The sequence below is a fragment of the Coffea arabica genome, chromosome 11e, assembly GCF_036785885.1.
Source record: "Coffea arabica cultivar ET-39 chromosome 11e, Coffea Arabica ET-39 HiFi, whole genome shotgun sequence".
NCBI classification, from domain to species: Eukaryota; Viridiplantae; Streptophyta; class Magnoliopsida; order Gentianales; family Rubiaceae; genus Coffea; species Coffea arabica.
This window is the reverse complement of record NC_092331.1, coordinates 47,068,946-47,083,505: the sequence shown is the minus strand read 5'-3', so window position 1 is coordinate 47,083,505 and position 14,560 is coordinate 47,068,946. Positions and strand designations below refer to the sequence as shown.

At 35.5% G+C, this 14,560-nt stretch overlaps 1 protein-coding gene across 2 annotated transcripts; it reads right to left on the bottom strand.

Moving 5' to 3' along the window:
* Positions 1 to 341: 341 nt before the first annotated feature.
* LOC113738890 (zinc finger CCCH domain-containing protein 17-like) lies at positions 342 to 4,591 on the bottom strand. 2 transcript variants are annotated; one of them, XM_072072222.1, is made up of 4 exons: positions 4,411 to 4,591; positions 4,056 to 4,288; positions 2,758 to 2,868; positions 342 to 2,593 (listed from the first exon to the last, which is right to left on the bottom strand). In XM_072072222.1, the coding sequence occupies exons 2-4, from the start codon at positions 4,272 to 4,274 to the stop codon at positions 659 to 661; spliced, it is 2,265 nt and encodes a 754-aa protein (XP_071928323.1). In that variant the 5' UTR covers positions 4,275 to 4,288; positions 4,411 to 4,591; the 3' UTR covers positions 342 to 658. The 2 variants fall into 2 exon arrangements, with proteins under 2 accessions (XP_071928323.1, XP_071928322.1); XM_072072221.1 differs by having other exon boundaries at positions 4,056 to 4,591.
* Positions 4,592 to 14,560: the final 9,969 nt, after the last annotated feature.

Below are 14,560 nucleotides of genomic sequence, written 5' to 3'. Positions count from 1 at the left end.
ATAGCAAGGGGCTAGATAAAAAATTATACAACCAGAGTAATTTCTTGGGATAAAGCATGCAGCTTGATTGCTTTCCCTTGGTTGAGCTTAAGCTAAGCATTGGAGCTCTGTTCCACTAGCAAGCAGCAATCCTGAATCAGATGGTTTTTCTGGATGCAGCAATTCTGAGTATTTTCTTTTCATCATCTTGAACTCAACCAATATTTCCTTTTTAGTTTTCCATACAGTATTCCGAATTGTTAAACTGAAATCAGATGAGTTTTGGCTGATTTAGCAAAAGCAGAGTTCTGTAACCGCAGAGAGAATGATATCAAGAAAGTGCGAAAGTTCACACAAACAAGTCATCAAAACTTTTTCTTATTAAACCATCTAATGTTACAGTCATGAACCTCTATTGTTATAATAAAACTAAGGATGCTGAAGACCACAAGCAGGATGAAAATTTTCCATCCAGTCAATAGCTTAAATACACAGAGCTTCTGATCGGTACAAAGGGGCAAAAAACCTTAATTACTCTACTTCTAAACACAAAATCAGTAGAGCAGCTAAATTTGCCAATTGTTTTCAGAGCCAATCTAAACAAGCTCATCAAGCTTTGCACTATTAAATGAACCAACAGCAGCAAGAGAGTACCGAAAAATCTCCCGTTGCTTTGGTGCTAGTACATTACACCCATCTTTTTGGCAAAGTCGTCATCATCACCATCATCACCACCATCCTCATCATCCAGATATTCTTCTTCAGCATCTCCATTTTCTCCTTCATCTACGTTATAATTGTCCCCATCCCCCTGCTCATAATCAAAGTCTTCATCACCATGATCATATGCTTCAGGCTCTCGGACCTTGGTAGCATCATCAACAATCAGTCCTTCTTCAACTTCTCCTCCATTTTTACCATGGGACAGCGACTGACTGTCACCTGATTGGGCACCTTCTGAGACACTCTTGACACCAGATGCCAATTTGTATTCTTCATTCTCTTTATGAGGGAGGCTGGAGTCATTCTTAGATGGAGAGAAATGAACTACCTGTTTTGAGCTTTCATCTGCTTTTCTTTGACTGTTGTCTTCAGCATATTGAGAAGTCATGCCACTTCCAGATACCACTGAATCACTTTTTCTTTTTCGCTTCAAAATCTCTTCTAGGGGCTTTGGCCCTTCAAATGAGAGATCCTCTCCAGCTTGCTGTTGATAGTCAATCTTTGAGTACTTCCTTTTTCCCATTGATTGCTGATCACTTCCATCAGCACTTTTGCTACTTTTCAGCTCCGCCAGACTTTTTGGAGCAGCAAAATCAATATTGTTGTCACTTATCATGTCTGTTCTCATGCGCAGACCTCTATTGTTTCTTCCATCATTATTGAAATCCTCTTGTACTTTTCCCTTTATCCTGTCTCGAAGCCGAGAAGGAACCTGTGATCCCCCTGGAGATAATCCACTGCGCTCCCTTCTCCTTTCTGTCTCCTTATCAGACCGCAGATCACTTACATCAGTTGGTGAAGATGACGCCCCAGGAATCTTTATTCTTCCTCGGAGGCGACTGCTAAGAGAGCTATCCCGTCTGTCACGATCTTGGCGCAGGTCCCTTCTAGAGCCCTGGTGACCTTGCTCATCAGGTCTTTCATGGGGATAGTCATGATTAATGACTGACCTTAAGCCATTGACTCTTCTATGCTTTGACAAATGATGTCTCAAATCCGATTCATCAATTTGATCTGGGCTATCAGCCATACTATATCGCCTCTGTTCTGGATAAGCTAAAACCCCAGACATCCTTTCTGACGAGGATCTACGCTGCTCCCAGCCATACTGGCCCTGAAGCTGCTCATATGAATCATAACCACGTGAATCACGATATATATCTCGGTCAGCATCTAATAATGAACCATAATCACCAGAGCGACCATCATAATATTCATTCATTTCCTCGTGATCCCTTGATCTTCCAAAATGATCTTCAGTATGGTAATAATCAGAATCTCCTAGCTCATTATCCACCAGAACATCAAAACCAGGGGAAGGCTCCCTTGACGGCTCTTCTAAATCCTTACTATTCAACGTAGTAGTATGATCGTTTACTTGCAAAGGCTGCTGCTGCTGCACATGAGTGGTCCAGCTGACTCGGTTTCCATTGTTAGCAGTATCCACAGGCCTATATCCCCGAAGCTCATTGTCAACACCTGATGGTGGTAAACGCTTGCTGTTATTAGTTTCCTTCTTTGCAGGAGCAGACTCAACTTTAAGTATTGGTTTTGCCTGAGTAGTCAACTCAGCAGACTTCAGGCCACTTGTTTGAGTAATTTTCTTATCCTGAGTGCCCTTCTCCAGACTGCCAAAAGTCTTCTTAAATACTGGAGGTTCTGAAGCAGGGATAGCTTCTTGACTCTGCTTGTTGTTGGCTGAATTGGGTGCGTGCAAGAATGGACACCAATCACCTTTCAAACAAATCCCTTTCTGAAAAAATACACAAGGCACTCCTTGTTTACCGGATGCATAAGAGACAGATGCTGCTGGTGTTGTAGCTGGCTGACTAGCAGGTACAGAAGTTACCACAGGATTTGGCATCTGTGTTCCCAGTAATCCATCAAGAGGCTGAAGACGAAGCATTATTAGTACCAGACTGATACAAAGTTCACACTAGTCACAATATTTATACATAACAAATAAGCCGAAAAAGAAATGAACAATAAAGTTGTCTTTTGAAGGCACCTTGTAAACAACACCCAGTTATATAGTCAAAAAGAGCAGAAACTTACAGGATGCCGGAAGCCACACTTTGGATTCAAGCAATTCCCATGTAACCAATACCAGCAATCCCTTGGGTTAACCCTAGCAATGTCACTATGGCGGTACTCGCATTCACTTCCCTGTCAACAACAGATGCACAAACAGTCATCAATTTACTCAGAAATATCGTAAGAAATGAAATGCAATTCATCAGAAGGACGGAAACTTGTCCAAGTCCTTGAATATTCAACCACTCTTTATTCCACACAACCATCAAGCACCAAGAACACTATAAGAAAATAAAAAATTGTTTAAACTTTTAATAATCTACCTAAATGAGAACTTGCCCCCAAAGAACGCCTCAAGAAGAAACACATGAGAACCTTAGTAATAGACATGTAAAACGTCCTTTTGAGTTCTTGTCCCAGAAAACCAGATCCTCAGTTAAACTTAACTTCAGGAAAAAACAACTATACCAAAAACAGAAAGGTCAAATAGGCAAAAATGTACTTTTCCACGTCTCATCATGTAAGATCAATTAAGTCAATTCAAACTATCAGTTACGTCTTACGTGCAAGAAAGAAGAGTAACAGAAAAACAATCAACGACCACCTAGTAACGACAATCAGAAGAATAACAGTGGCCACGAAAAAACAGATACAAACGTGTGTTTCGCCAAATGACAGCTGCCACCTAAAGAAGAAAATGTACACAAAAACAAGACAATCATAAGAATAACAGAAGCCACGAAAGAACAGACACACTTTCGCCAAATGACAGATACACACTTTTCGCCAAACGACAGCTGCCACCTGTATCACATTCTCGAGATTCAATTCCTAACCATTGATTAACCAGGAATTCCAGGATATTTGCATATAAACACATAAAGACGCAATCTTTTTGCTTGAAGTAACTGAAACTACATCAGCATCAATCACCAATCAGGAAAATCACAGAATTCCCTTCAGTATCCAACATTTACAATGCACACCAGCTTTTACATGCCCGCAAGAAAAACCCACAGAAAGTAAAACCCCTGCAACAACGCCACAGAATACTCCACACATTCACATTAATTTGCAGAAATGTGAACAGGAGATTCCAATATCCCAAATCTTGAAATTGAAAAGGTATTTCAATATTGACAAGGGTTTCTTTTAAGTGTTAGTCATTAGCCTAATAGTAACAAGATCCACAGATAAATAACCCAATTCAAACCCCAACTCCACAAAACAACTCAATTACAAAGATCCACGTACAATTAAACAGAAAAAAAATAAACAAATCAAATAATTTAAATTCCAAAAAAAAAACGAAATCAGACCTTTTTGCAAGTTAACGGAGAAGCGAGAAAGTAAACGCAATCGGTATTTCTTTTTAAAGCTTCTTCTTCAGCTAACGCCACTCCTCCTCCTCCAGATGACGTTGCAGCCACAGTTGTCGTTGCTACCACCCCTCCTGCTCCCGCCGCCCCCGCCGGTGCCAAAGAAGATGAAGCAGCAGGGGGCTGTGACTGTAGGGACGGCGGCAAAGTACCCACCATGGCGGCGTCGATGGCTGCGGCGCAGTAAAAAAAGAAAAGGAAAAAGAAACTCTTCGCTGCTTTTCCTCTTTAAAAACCCAATTAATTAAAATAAAATTCCAAAACCAAAAAAGAAAAATGATTCCAATTTCTTTACCGAGAGAAAGGAAGCGATCGGATCTAGGGTTTTTAGCAGCGCCGCATAAAAGAAATTGGATGGGGAGAAAGAGAAGATTTTTGGGGTTTTTTTTTTTTTTCCACAGAGAGAGAGAGAGAGAGAGCTAAAGAGAGAGAGAGAGGGAGAGAGAGAAGAGAGTCCGTGAAAGAGAAGGCGTTTTATTTATTTTATTACTTATGTTTATTTTATTTTTTTGGATAATTTTAGTAGGATATGCAGGGGACAGAAATTTCCTTTTTATTTTTCCTTCGAGGAACTGCTGTTGTTGCGGAGTGTACTACTACACCGTTGTATGGCTTTTAAGAGATAATTGCAGAAACCTCCCCATAGGTTCTTGATAGTATCACTCGGCATTTATGAACTTTGAAAAAATCAACCTGAGCTCCCTATAATTTTAAACTTTTTGTAGCAGTGTCAATCCATGTTGATGAACGAGATTAAATTTGATTTGGTGGTGAGATAGAACATAATTTCGTTCCATTATTTTCTTTTCTTGTGCTTCTTTTGTTGTCATAGCAAACTTATATAATCCTTTAACTTTTCAAAAAATTCGCTAATACAATTCATTGATGAAAATAATTAATAAGTTGTTATGAGGTTTATGATCCCAATAATAGGTTTCATGCCAAATTAAAAATTCTGAAAGATTTAAAATGAAGAGAATAACTTATTAATAAGATTCTAAACTTATTAATTAAATTCTAAAAGATTTAATTAATCAGTACTTCAAATAAGTTTCAAATATGATTTTAAGCGTTTTGCATTTGTTTAGTTTTTCATGCTATCGATATGAATAAATAATTCAAATTTAGAAGTTTATTTGTACCTTAAAAACACTTTTTGCATGTGCTCTTTGCTAATATACTTTGTCGTACTAAAAAAATAGGAATTGATGATTCATTCAATATATGAAATATGGGAGGTACTGTAGAGTATTTGTACAGATAAAAAATAAGTCTCCACAATCAAATATGAAAAGTAGCCTTTACTTATAAAAGTTGTCATGTAGATCTTTAGACCACAAGATCTTTAGACATAAAAAAAAGGACTTATCTTCTATATCCAAAATGAGGTTTTTTTTTTCTTTTTTGTCTTATATTTTGAAATAGATTAATAATGATTGAAAAAAGTTAAAATAAGAAAAATTATTAATATATTTCAAAGTTTAGGAGTATCAAGTGATATTATAAAAAATCTCAGGGAGGTTCCTGAAATTTTTTCCTTAATTATATCTTTTTTTTTTATATAGTAGCATTCATTTTTGGGTAATTACACTTTATCACCCTACATGAATCACATCAACAAGATTATAGTTATTTATGTGAGAAAAAGAGATATCATTTTCTTTTTAATTGAAATACCCATACCCCTACATTACCTCTTTTATCTTTATTAGCATCTATTTTTGGATAATTACACTTTATCACCCTACATTACTCACATCAATAGAATTATAGTTATTTATGTGAGAGAAAAATATGTCATTTTCTTTTTAACTAAAATACCCCTAGGTAATAATATATAATCTTTGTGTTGAAGATATTGAAGTGTTGCTATTCATAAAAAGAAATTATTTTATTCTACATCTAGAATTGGAAGATGAGCAAAAGATGGTAGTATAGGTGTTAAATGACTTATCCAAAAAAAAAAAATTCAAACGAGTGAAAACCCAGTTTTACTAATTTTGGTTTAAATGGGATTTTGATTGAGTCTTTTCCTACTGAGTTCTGATATTAACTCAGACTAAAGCATTAGCCGCTTCGCAATTCAAACAGTGACCGGTCTAGTTCGAATTTAATTACACATAATCCAAGAACAATGGTTGGTCTCCATTCTTTTTTTCTTCGGGATCCCTTTCGTTATCTTTTCTTTCCCTATAATTTTTTTGGTTTTTCTATTATTTTTTATTTAATATTTTGTAGAGAAAGATGGTTGTTGTTATTGCCTTGTATTGTTCTTAGACTGCTCTCACTGCTCTCTTTTTCTCCATGCTCAATTCCTGATAATTTTAGATGAATCTCTTATATCTCTAACTCCTATTCCTCTTTTCTTTATTTTTTTGTCTAAATCAAAACCTCAAATTGTCCCTTACTATATGTCGTAATTTTACCATACCTTACTCATTTGTTACCTTATTTCTTCTCTCTTTCCCTGCAATATATCTCCATTTGTTAATCCACTCATCACTCCTAGTTGCCCTTCTTTTAATTTTTTTAGACAAATTTATTTTACAATAATAATTTTCTATGGTTATGGTAGGGTTTATTAATTTTTAAACTATAGTTGTAAGATTTCCCATCCTATTAGGTACTTTGGTTCATTAATTTGATTAAGTTAACAAGTTATACAAAAATTTGTTTGCTATAAAAAATGTAGCTCATCATTCTTTTATGACTCTTGAAATAAGGACATGCCATCTTGGAACCTACTCATTAAGTCGATAAGACATGTCTAAAACATCTTGATATTGCCAACATATGTAATTTCAACTTGAGAGGTTGTCGGTAAAGTTACCATTCGCTGAATGTACTCAATCTTACCTGACTTGATATGTTTCACTTGTATATTTTATAATGTCCCTGCAATAGAAATGAAAATTGTCCATGTCAATTATTTTGTCTTGCCTACATATAATTAGTTTATTCAACTAATATTTATGTCTTACCTACAATAGGGTCAATCTTTCTAACCAAGTTAGTGATTCTTTTTATCCTCGAAGAATAAAGAAATGGGCAATTGATGATTTTAACAAAAAGCTACTATGGTTGGAAAGCAATAGATAAGAAGGTAAGTACATTTTACAGCTGGTATTTGTCAATTTTAAAGTGGCTAAAAAAGATTATGAGTTCTCAATATACATTACTTATTCTACTTCCTAATCTATTTTGTTGCATATGATGGTGTTTCGTTGTCTTTTAACAAAAAGAGAAATAAAAAAGGTACCATGTTTTGTATTTACATAATATATCTCTTTATATTGATTGATGCCATTAAAATTTTTAGTGTATGCATTATGTTTGCTGATTTAGAAGTGTTATAAATGCATATTTATTGGTTCTATTGTGGTTAAATATATGTTTTTAAGAAGAGTTGGGAAAAAACTCTAGGTTATAACTTCAAGTTAATCGATACCGATAGCCAGACTAGAATCAAACAAAGCAAATAGTTGCAGTGTGATCCTCACCATTTTGTAGGATGCTATATATACTATCAAACAAGGATAGGTATTTCAAATTTTGATAGGAGATTTTGGGTTTATAATTAGATTAAATTTTGTTTACAATTAAAATTACGGTTCTATAATAACATGCTAGTCGAATGGGTTATTCATCTAAATACTACATTTTCATGAGAAATAAAAAATATATTGATGATTTTAACAACGTTTCAAAAGTATAGAATTTGATCTTTAAATCAATTACTAGAATTTGACTTCATAAATAGCACTTCCATTATGTACATATTTTCTTCTTCCCTCCGCTTTTCTTATTGTCAAGAAAACTTATGTTTAAAAGAAACAAAATAGATCCAAGATGACAAGAAAGAGATAGGACTAGGAAACAACAAATTACAAACCCAAAAATTATTCTTCTCTCAATACGCTGGTCATTCTATATCTATGTCCCTGCCATAACTACAGATCATTTTTCAATTCTAAGAAAAAAAATTACTCTATGAGGCTATTATCATAGGGGAAAAAAATTACCCTTTGAGGCTAAGGGGAAAAAAATTTCCCCTGAAGCCTAGCAAAGCAGCCCAAAAAGTTCGTGAAATAAAACTGAAATTAATTAAAAAAGGTCCCATAGGGAAAAGCCAAAGCTGACGAAGAAAAAGAGATAAGGATGGGAAAAGAAAGATGGATAAAATTGCAATTTGTTACAGAAGGAAGGAAAAGAGTAAAGATTGGAGTTTGCTAAAAGAAGAGGTGTGATGATAAATTATGGTGAACAAAATAAGAAATAAACTTGTTGGCCTCAATAACTGAAGTGGACTAATATAAAATCTAAGTACATCTTCAGTTTCAATTAAAGGTCATTGCTACAATCCATTTTGTCCTCTTAAAAAATGGATATGATGGATTTTATATACATTCATTTAGGAGGTAAGACCCAAAAAAGTGAAAAATCTTTTGAGGAAAAAACTTGTAATAGACCCAAGAAAGCATCTTACAACATAGGAAGTTTAAATGGGTCTCTAGTTCTTAGAAGCACCATCTAACAAAATAAAAGGGAGAGTTGCTCTATGAACAGTGCTTTTTTGTCAAGCGGTTATCTTGCAATTATTATTGGATGTTCATCAATTGCCTATTTTATTTTATTTGCAGCTGGTATATTTCTGGTGCATTTATCAGACATGTTGACTCTGATACCCAACTTCTAGGATACTATTATTGTTTAGTTTCAAAGAGAATATTACGGTTTCTTTATTTTATTGTTTTGATTTACAGACTAGAAATCCTCGGCGGTTTGGTTGTTAGGACTGATTTGGGACCTTCTGGATATGGTGATTGATTTGCTCTGCACCTACCTCATTAGGATTGAAGGATTGAACAACTCAAGTTGTCTATTTCAAAGGAACTATTTAACTTCCTTGACATGACTTTGGTTGTTGGAATCTGGGTACAGATGACTCAGAGGTTTGATGACAACTTACGTCTCTTGTCCGAAATCAAAGGCTTTTTGCATTGTTAACGAAGGGAGTTCGCACTATTTCTTCCTTTCTGCTTGAGCCAACTTAGTGGTTTTGACACCTGTAAATATCTCATGTCCCCCCCTTAATGTTAGGATCTTCGAATTGAGACCTGTATCTTCTAATGCATCCAAAGGCATTTCCTCTTCATATTTTTAAGTAACTTTTTTTGCTCATGTATTTCTTGTTTTTTGCTGACAATACTTTGTTTAAAGTTGTACTGATTATTGGTCTTGTTCCAGGGGGTTCCCCTTCATCCCAACCTTTTTAGTTGTGGTTGCTCTAAGAGGTATGATTGAGTCCCGACGAGAGTTAGGCAGGCGGTTCGCCGAACCCTTTGATTCGCCTTAGGGTAAGGTGGGGCCGTCACATTGACCGAATTGATAATTGGTGATGTAAAGAGTGAAACCTATGAAACTTGGTTTTTTGTGGTTCATTATTTGCTTTTGAAATGTTCTGTAAATGCAAAATTACCTAGGAAAGAATTGACTTTTATTGTTGGCTCTAGTGACTTTAAAAATGACCTTTCATTATTGTGACATGAAATAAAATTGTTAAATGTTCTGTAAATGCACAATTATTGAGGAAACAATTAATAAATTATTGTTGGCTTGACATGAAATAAAATTGTTAAGTGTTTGTATGCACAAATTTCGTTGCTTAAAATAAAAGACAAGAAAACTTGCGCAAATATCAAATTTATTAAATCAAATAATAAGTGGGTTATAATCTCTGAAAGTTCTTGAATCGAAAAAATTAATCCCTTGATTCTTTTCTTCGAATGGCTTTAATTGAAGGGTCGAAAAGGCTTGTTCTCCAATCAAAAGAGTATTTCCTATAACTTTGACGTAGAAAAATGAATGATTTGATGATGGCGTCAAATAATAGGAAATTTAAATCTTCAACACTGATAGCAAGAGGATTTGTTCGACTTGATTTGGACTTGGATTTGAGAGAGAAAGCTCTTGAGAGAATTTGACAGAGTTTCTCCGAAGTTTAGGAATTTTTCTTCTATCTTTTGCCTTGAGGGAAGATCTCTATTTATAGTCAAAATATGTAGGCTAAGTTTTCATGAAAAATCCTTCAGAACCTTCTTGTATTTTTGGGTAACTTGTAACTTAAGAAACCCATTTAACTTGGGTTTAAATAGTGGGCAAACCCAAATAATCCATTGTGAATTAATAAATCAATTAATTCACTTCAATTTAAATGGATATTACAGATTTAATTTCATTTAATAGCCCATATAATATCGGCCTAATTTGCCAGTCCAAAATATAATGGACTTCTATAATTTAATTTAATTTAATCAAGATCAATTTAATTTAAATAAATCTCGACTAAATAAATTAAATAAAATTTCTTTGTCTACAAATATCCCCACTTCAAGGTTCAGTTGAGAACTTGCTTGCCAAGGGTTGAAACTGGAACTTGAAGTATTTACCGTTTTGTTCCTAGACAGCATTCCAGTAGAAATTTCTTGTCAGATCAATTTGATGGATCAATTTTGAAGCCCATAATCAATTGAGTAAAAGAAACAAGATTTGTGATCTGCTATGACAAGATTATGGCCTCAAGTTTTTTTTTTTTGGAGCCGCCAATACTGGCTTTTGAATGAGAAAATATTTGGCAATTTCTATTCTTTCAATAACCAGCAAGAGATAAGCTTGGAACGTGGAGGAACCAGTTTGAAGATTCCTATATTTCCTAGCCTTTTCTCCACTGCTTCATGAATGCAATTAGAAAGCCAATCAATAAGGAAACTTGTAATTCTCTTAGGAACATTATTTTATTCAGAGAAGTAACCTTCCTATGAGTCCCTTAGCTCCCAAGTGTAAACGTATAAGAATTGTCCAAGTACAATGTCTTCATGGTCATGATGTCTTGCATGGAAAGCCACAAATATTTGGAACATTCTCAACTTAGGCAATCGCCAACCAAATATGTTAACTTTCACCACCTTGCATGAGGTTTTCAAACCAGGAAACAAAATCGATGGCTACCGAATCCTATTCACAAGCAAATTGGAATTGGTTTCTTAAACTTGATTTAAAGAATTACACTTGCCGAAACTTGTAACTTCCAAATTTTGCTTTCACTTTGCTGGCTAATAAGACCTCTATGAAAGAAGCAAATCATGTCTTCAATTATTCTTATTAGAGCTTGTCAAATCCGTCGTTCAATTAATTGGGATGAGAACTTGAGTTTTTTTCATTGTCCGATTGCACCGAAATTTGCAAGTCCGCCCCCTTGTTTTCTTTGATCTAGATTGCATCTCACATTAACACTTCAAAACTTGCAGGTACAATTAATATTTCCCACATAATGCAATTGCGGCTTAATTCAGGACAACCAAGATTACTCAAGTGAGCCATATTGTCTTTGCCTTTCCTCTTTTTTTTTCTATAAAGTAAAATTTATGGTTGAAATTTTTTTTTTTAAGTTCCAGTTGACGTTGACATCCCTGGTTTGAAGTAAATTGATGCTCCAATTGTGTCCACAATTTTAAAACCCTAGCTCTTGGAATTTAAAACGCCAAGGTAATCTATATATTCCATAGCTCTTACTTATTGTCAATGCCAAACCCTTTTTTTTGCTGCGTGACATGAAGGGAAGATCCCTTGCCACAACAAATATGGTGGACATTTAATTTGAAGAAGGCACAACCATAAACTCCCACGAGAACCATATTATGCTTGAGGAGTACATGAAGAAGGTGCGACCAAGATTTGAAGAAGGCGCAACCGCAAACTCCCATGAGAGCCATATTATGGCTTGAGGAGTACATGAAGGAGATGCAACCAAGATTTGAAAAAGGTGCAACCGCAAACTCCTGCGAGAGCCATATTATGGTTTGAGAAGTACATGAAGGAGGCGCAAATGTCCACCTTAATAAGAGCTTGCCAAAGCTCTAGAAACCCCTTTATTTATCCTATGCTAACGATTTAGTACTCCACTTACTGTCTTTGATCACGCCATTATGACTATTTTTTTTTATTGCAGGTTAGTCTTGACGAAATGGCAATATTCAAGAAAGTTACAATTTCGAATGAAAGATACCTCCTTATCGCCAACAGTCATGACGATCCTATTGACAAAGGAACGAAATTGTTGGTGCATCCCCCTATACAATGAACTTACTCTGGCGAGTGGCCTTCTGACAAGTATTCCGATTTAAAGGATTGGTCATCAAAATCTTCTTAAAATGATGGCGTGAAAATTCATTTCTTGAAGTCCCTTATTCATAACAAGGAGCCAAGGACAACTCCTTTTCACACCCTTGGGAGGCGAATTATAGATGAAAATGCACATTGAGGTGCTTCCTTGAGACTTAGTGGTGAATTTGGTTATATCAAGAATTATTGGGAGTGGTTGGAGGATATTCTCGGAAGGAGCAAACAAGTGCTTCGGGAAAATCACTTGTTTGACGCCTTATATGCTTCACTTTTTACATACGACAGAAATCCTCATGTATTTAGGGTGTTTTGCGAGGCATGGTGCCTAGATACCAATACCTTACATACATTCATTAGAGAATTGTCTCTCTTACTTGGGATCTGTGCAAGTTAGGAGGGCTCCTAATTATCAGAGGCATTTATGAAGAGGTGGTTCCACGTCTAAAAGAGCTAAGTGGAGTTAATGACAAGAAATTAAGGCATATTTCACAAAGTTGTGAGTATTTGTTTGCGGCCCTTCGCCATCTTCAACATGAAGAAATCAATAGACGTGAAATTTCAGCTACCCAATGGATTAACTTCTGGTTTAAAGGCAAAACCAGGTATTCAAAATCAAAGCAGAGAAGGATAAAAAAGGCATCTCGTGCTCACGTGACCCAAAATCCGGATGGAGAGATTGGACAACCACGTAAATTTTTAAGTCAAGACAATGTCGTATTTGATGCTATCAGAGTCAAATCTCACTTGAGAGAAGAGACTTATCTAGCAACATTTTTATCTTGTTGGCTCTGCGTCTTTGCTTTACCAAACGGGGACCTTCATTATATTAGGTCATATATTTTCAAAATGGCTAGTATAATTGCTGCCGATCGTAAGATTTGCCTTGCTGTTCCTATCTTGCGAAATATCTACCGCGAACTCAATAAAATTTCAAATTCATCTACCCCAGGGTATGTGCGTGCGACTTTTTCGGTGCACTACGTATATGCTTGGCTAGCGAGTTATTTCTCTACCCATTATTCAATTCCGAATATCATGTTTGAACCATCAATGACCAATTATTTTGAATAGGGTGGCGCACGATATTTTGACGAGAACAATGCTCGTAACCTCATTTATCAAGGAGACAAAGTAACTCGGGGATCAACTTCTCTTGTAAATAATCAAAATAAACTTTTTGTTGATGACGGCAAGTTAGCGAATCCAGAACTAAGTTATTTCGTAAGCGCCTACTCAAATTACCTAGTCTTGCATGTTGAAGGGGATTTTCTTGTTGAGTCATATAGTCCATACATGTTTGCAAGATAATTCAGGTTTTGTCAGGACACCCTGTAGAAACTTGGAGCAGATGTCCGTTCAACAAGTTATGACTTAAGTCAAATATTTTGGCGCACTGCTATTCGCAATAAGACAGGGTCAAACGTGCTTGTTCCTAATTACCCCTTGATTGCTAACAAGCATACATCTTCAAACTTTCAAACATGGTGGTCTACGGTGCATGATGGCTATCTCATCAAAAGTCGTAATGCTTTGATTAAGAGCATTCAATCGGATTCGGAGCAAAAGAAATCTAAGGGAAAGAAACTTGCAACCCTGAATAATTCTTCCAAAATTGGCAATAATCTTGAGAAGAAAAAGAAATTCACCAAGGTTGTAGGGAGTGAAGAGAAAGTTTTGAAAAACTTAAGTGACAAGATTGCTATTCCTGAAAACCTAACTCCTAATGAAGAATTTTCGAAGGGTACTTTATTTCATCTTCCTTCAATGATTGTGAATGTTATGGATCATGATTCTTGCAATTCCTATGAGAAGAAGAGGAATGATCCTTTTGATGAGGAGGATGAGCAATCCACTAGTACGGATCAGCACTGGAAGCGCAAGATATCCAAGGTAATGATTCTCTCTTTGAATGATATTACTTTAGATCCTAAAGAATTCTTTAAGGACATTTCGGATATATCTGTACCTGATATAAGCCATGCTAATATTGTAAGAACTTTCCTTGCCTTCTTTAATTTGATATTTGAAATTTACCTGTTAATTTATATTCATGATATGTCTTCTAACGTTTTTCTTGTAGTTGGATGATCAAGATTTGATTTTTATTAATGATGAAGAACCAAGCCAAACATCAATTGAAAGACCCACTGCGTTTGAACTTTTTGACAAAATAAGTGGTCAGTTCTACCCAACAAATGGATATTAGTGAGAACTCCAAAAAGGTGATAGAGGATGAAAATGCGATCCAGCAAATTATGCCACAG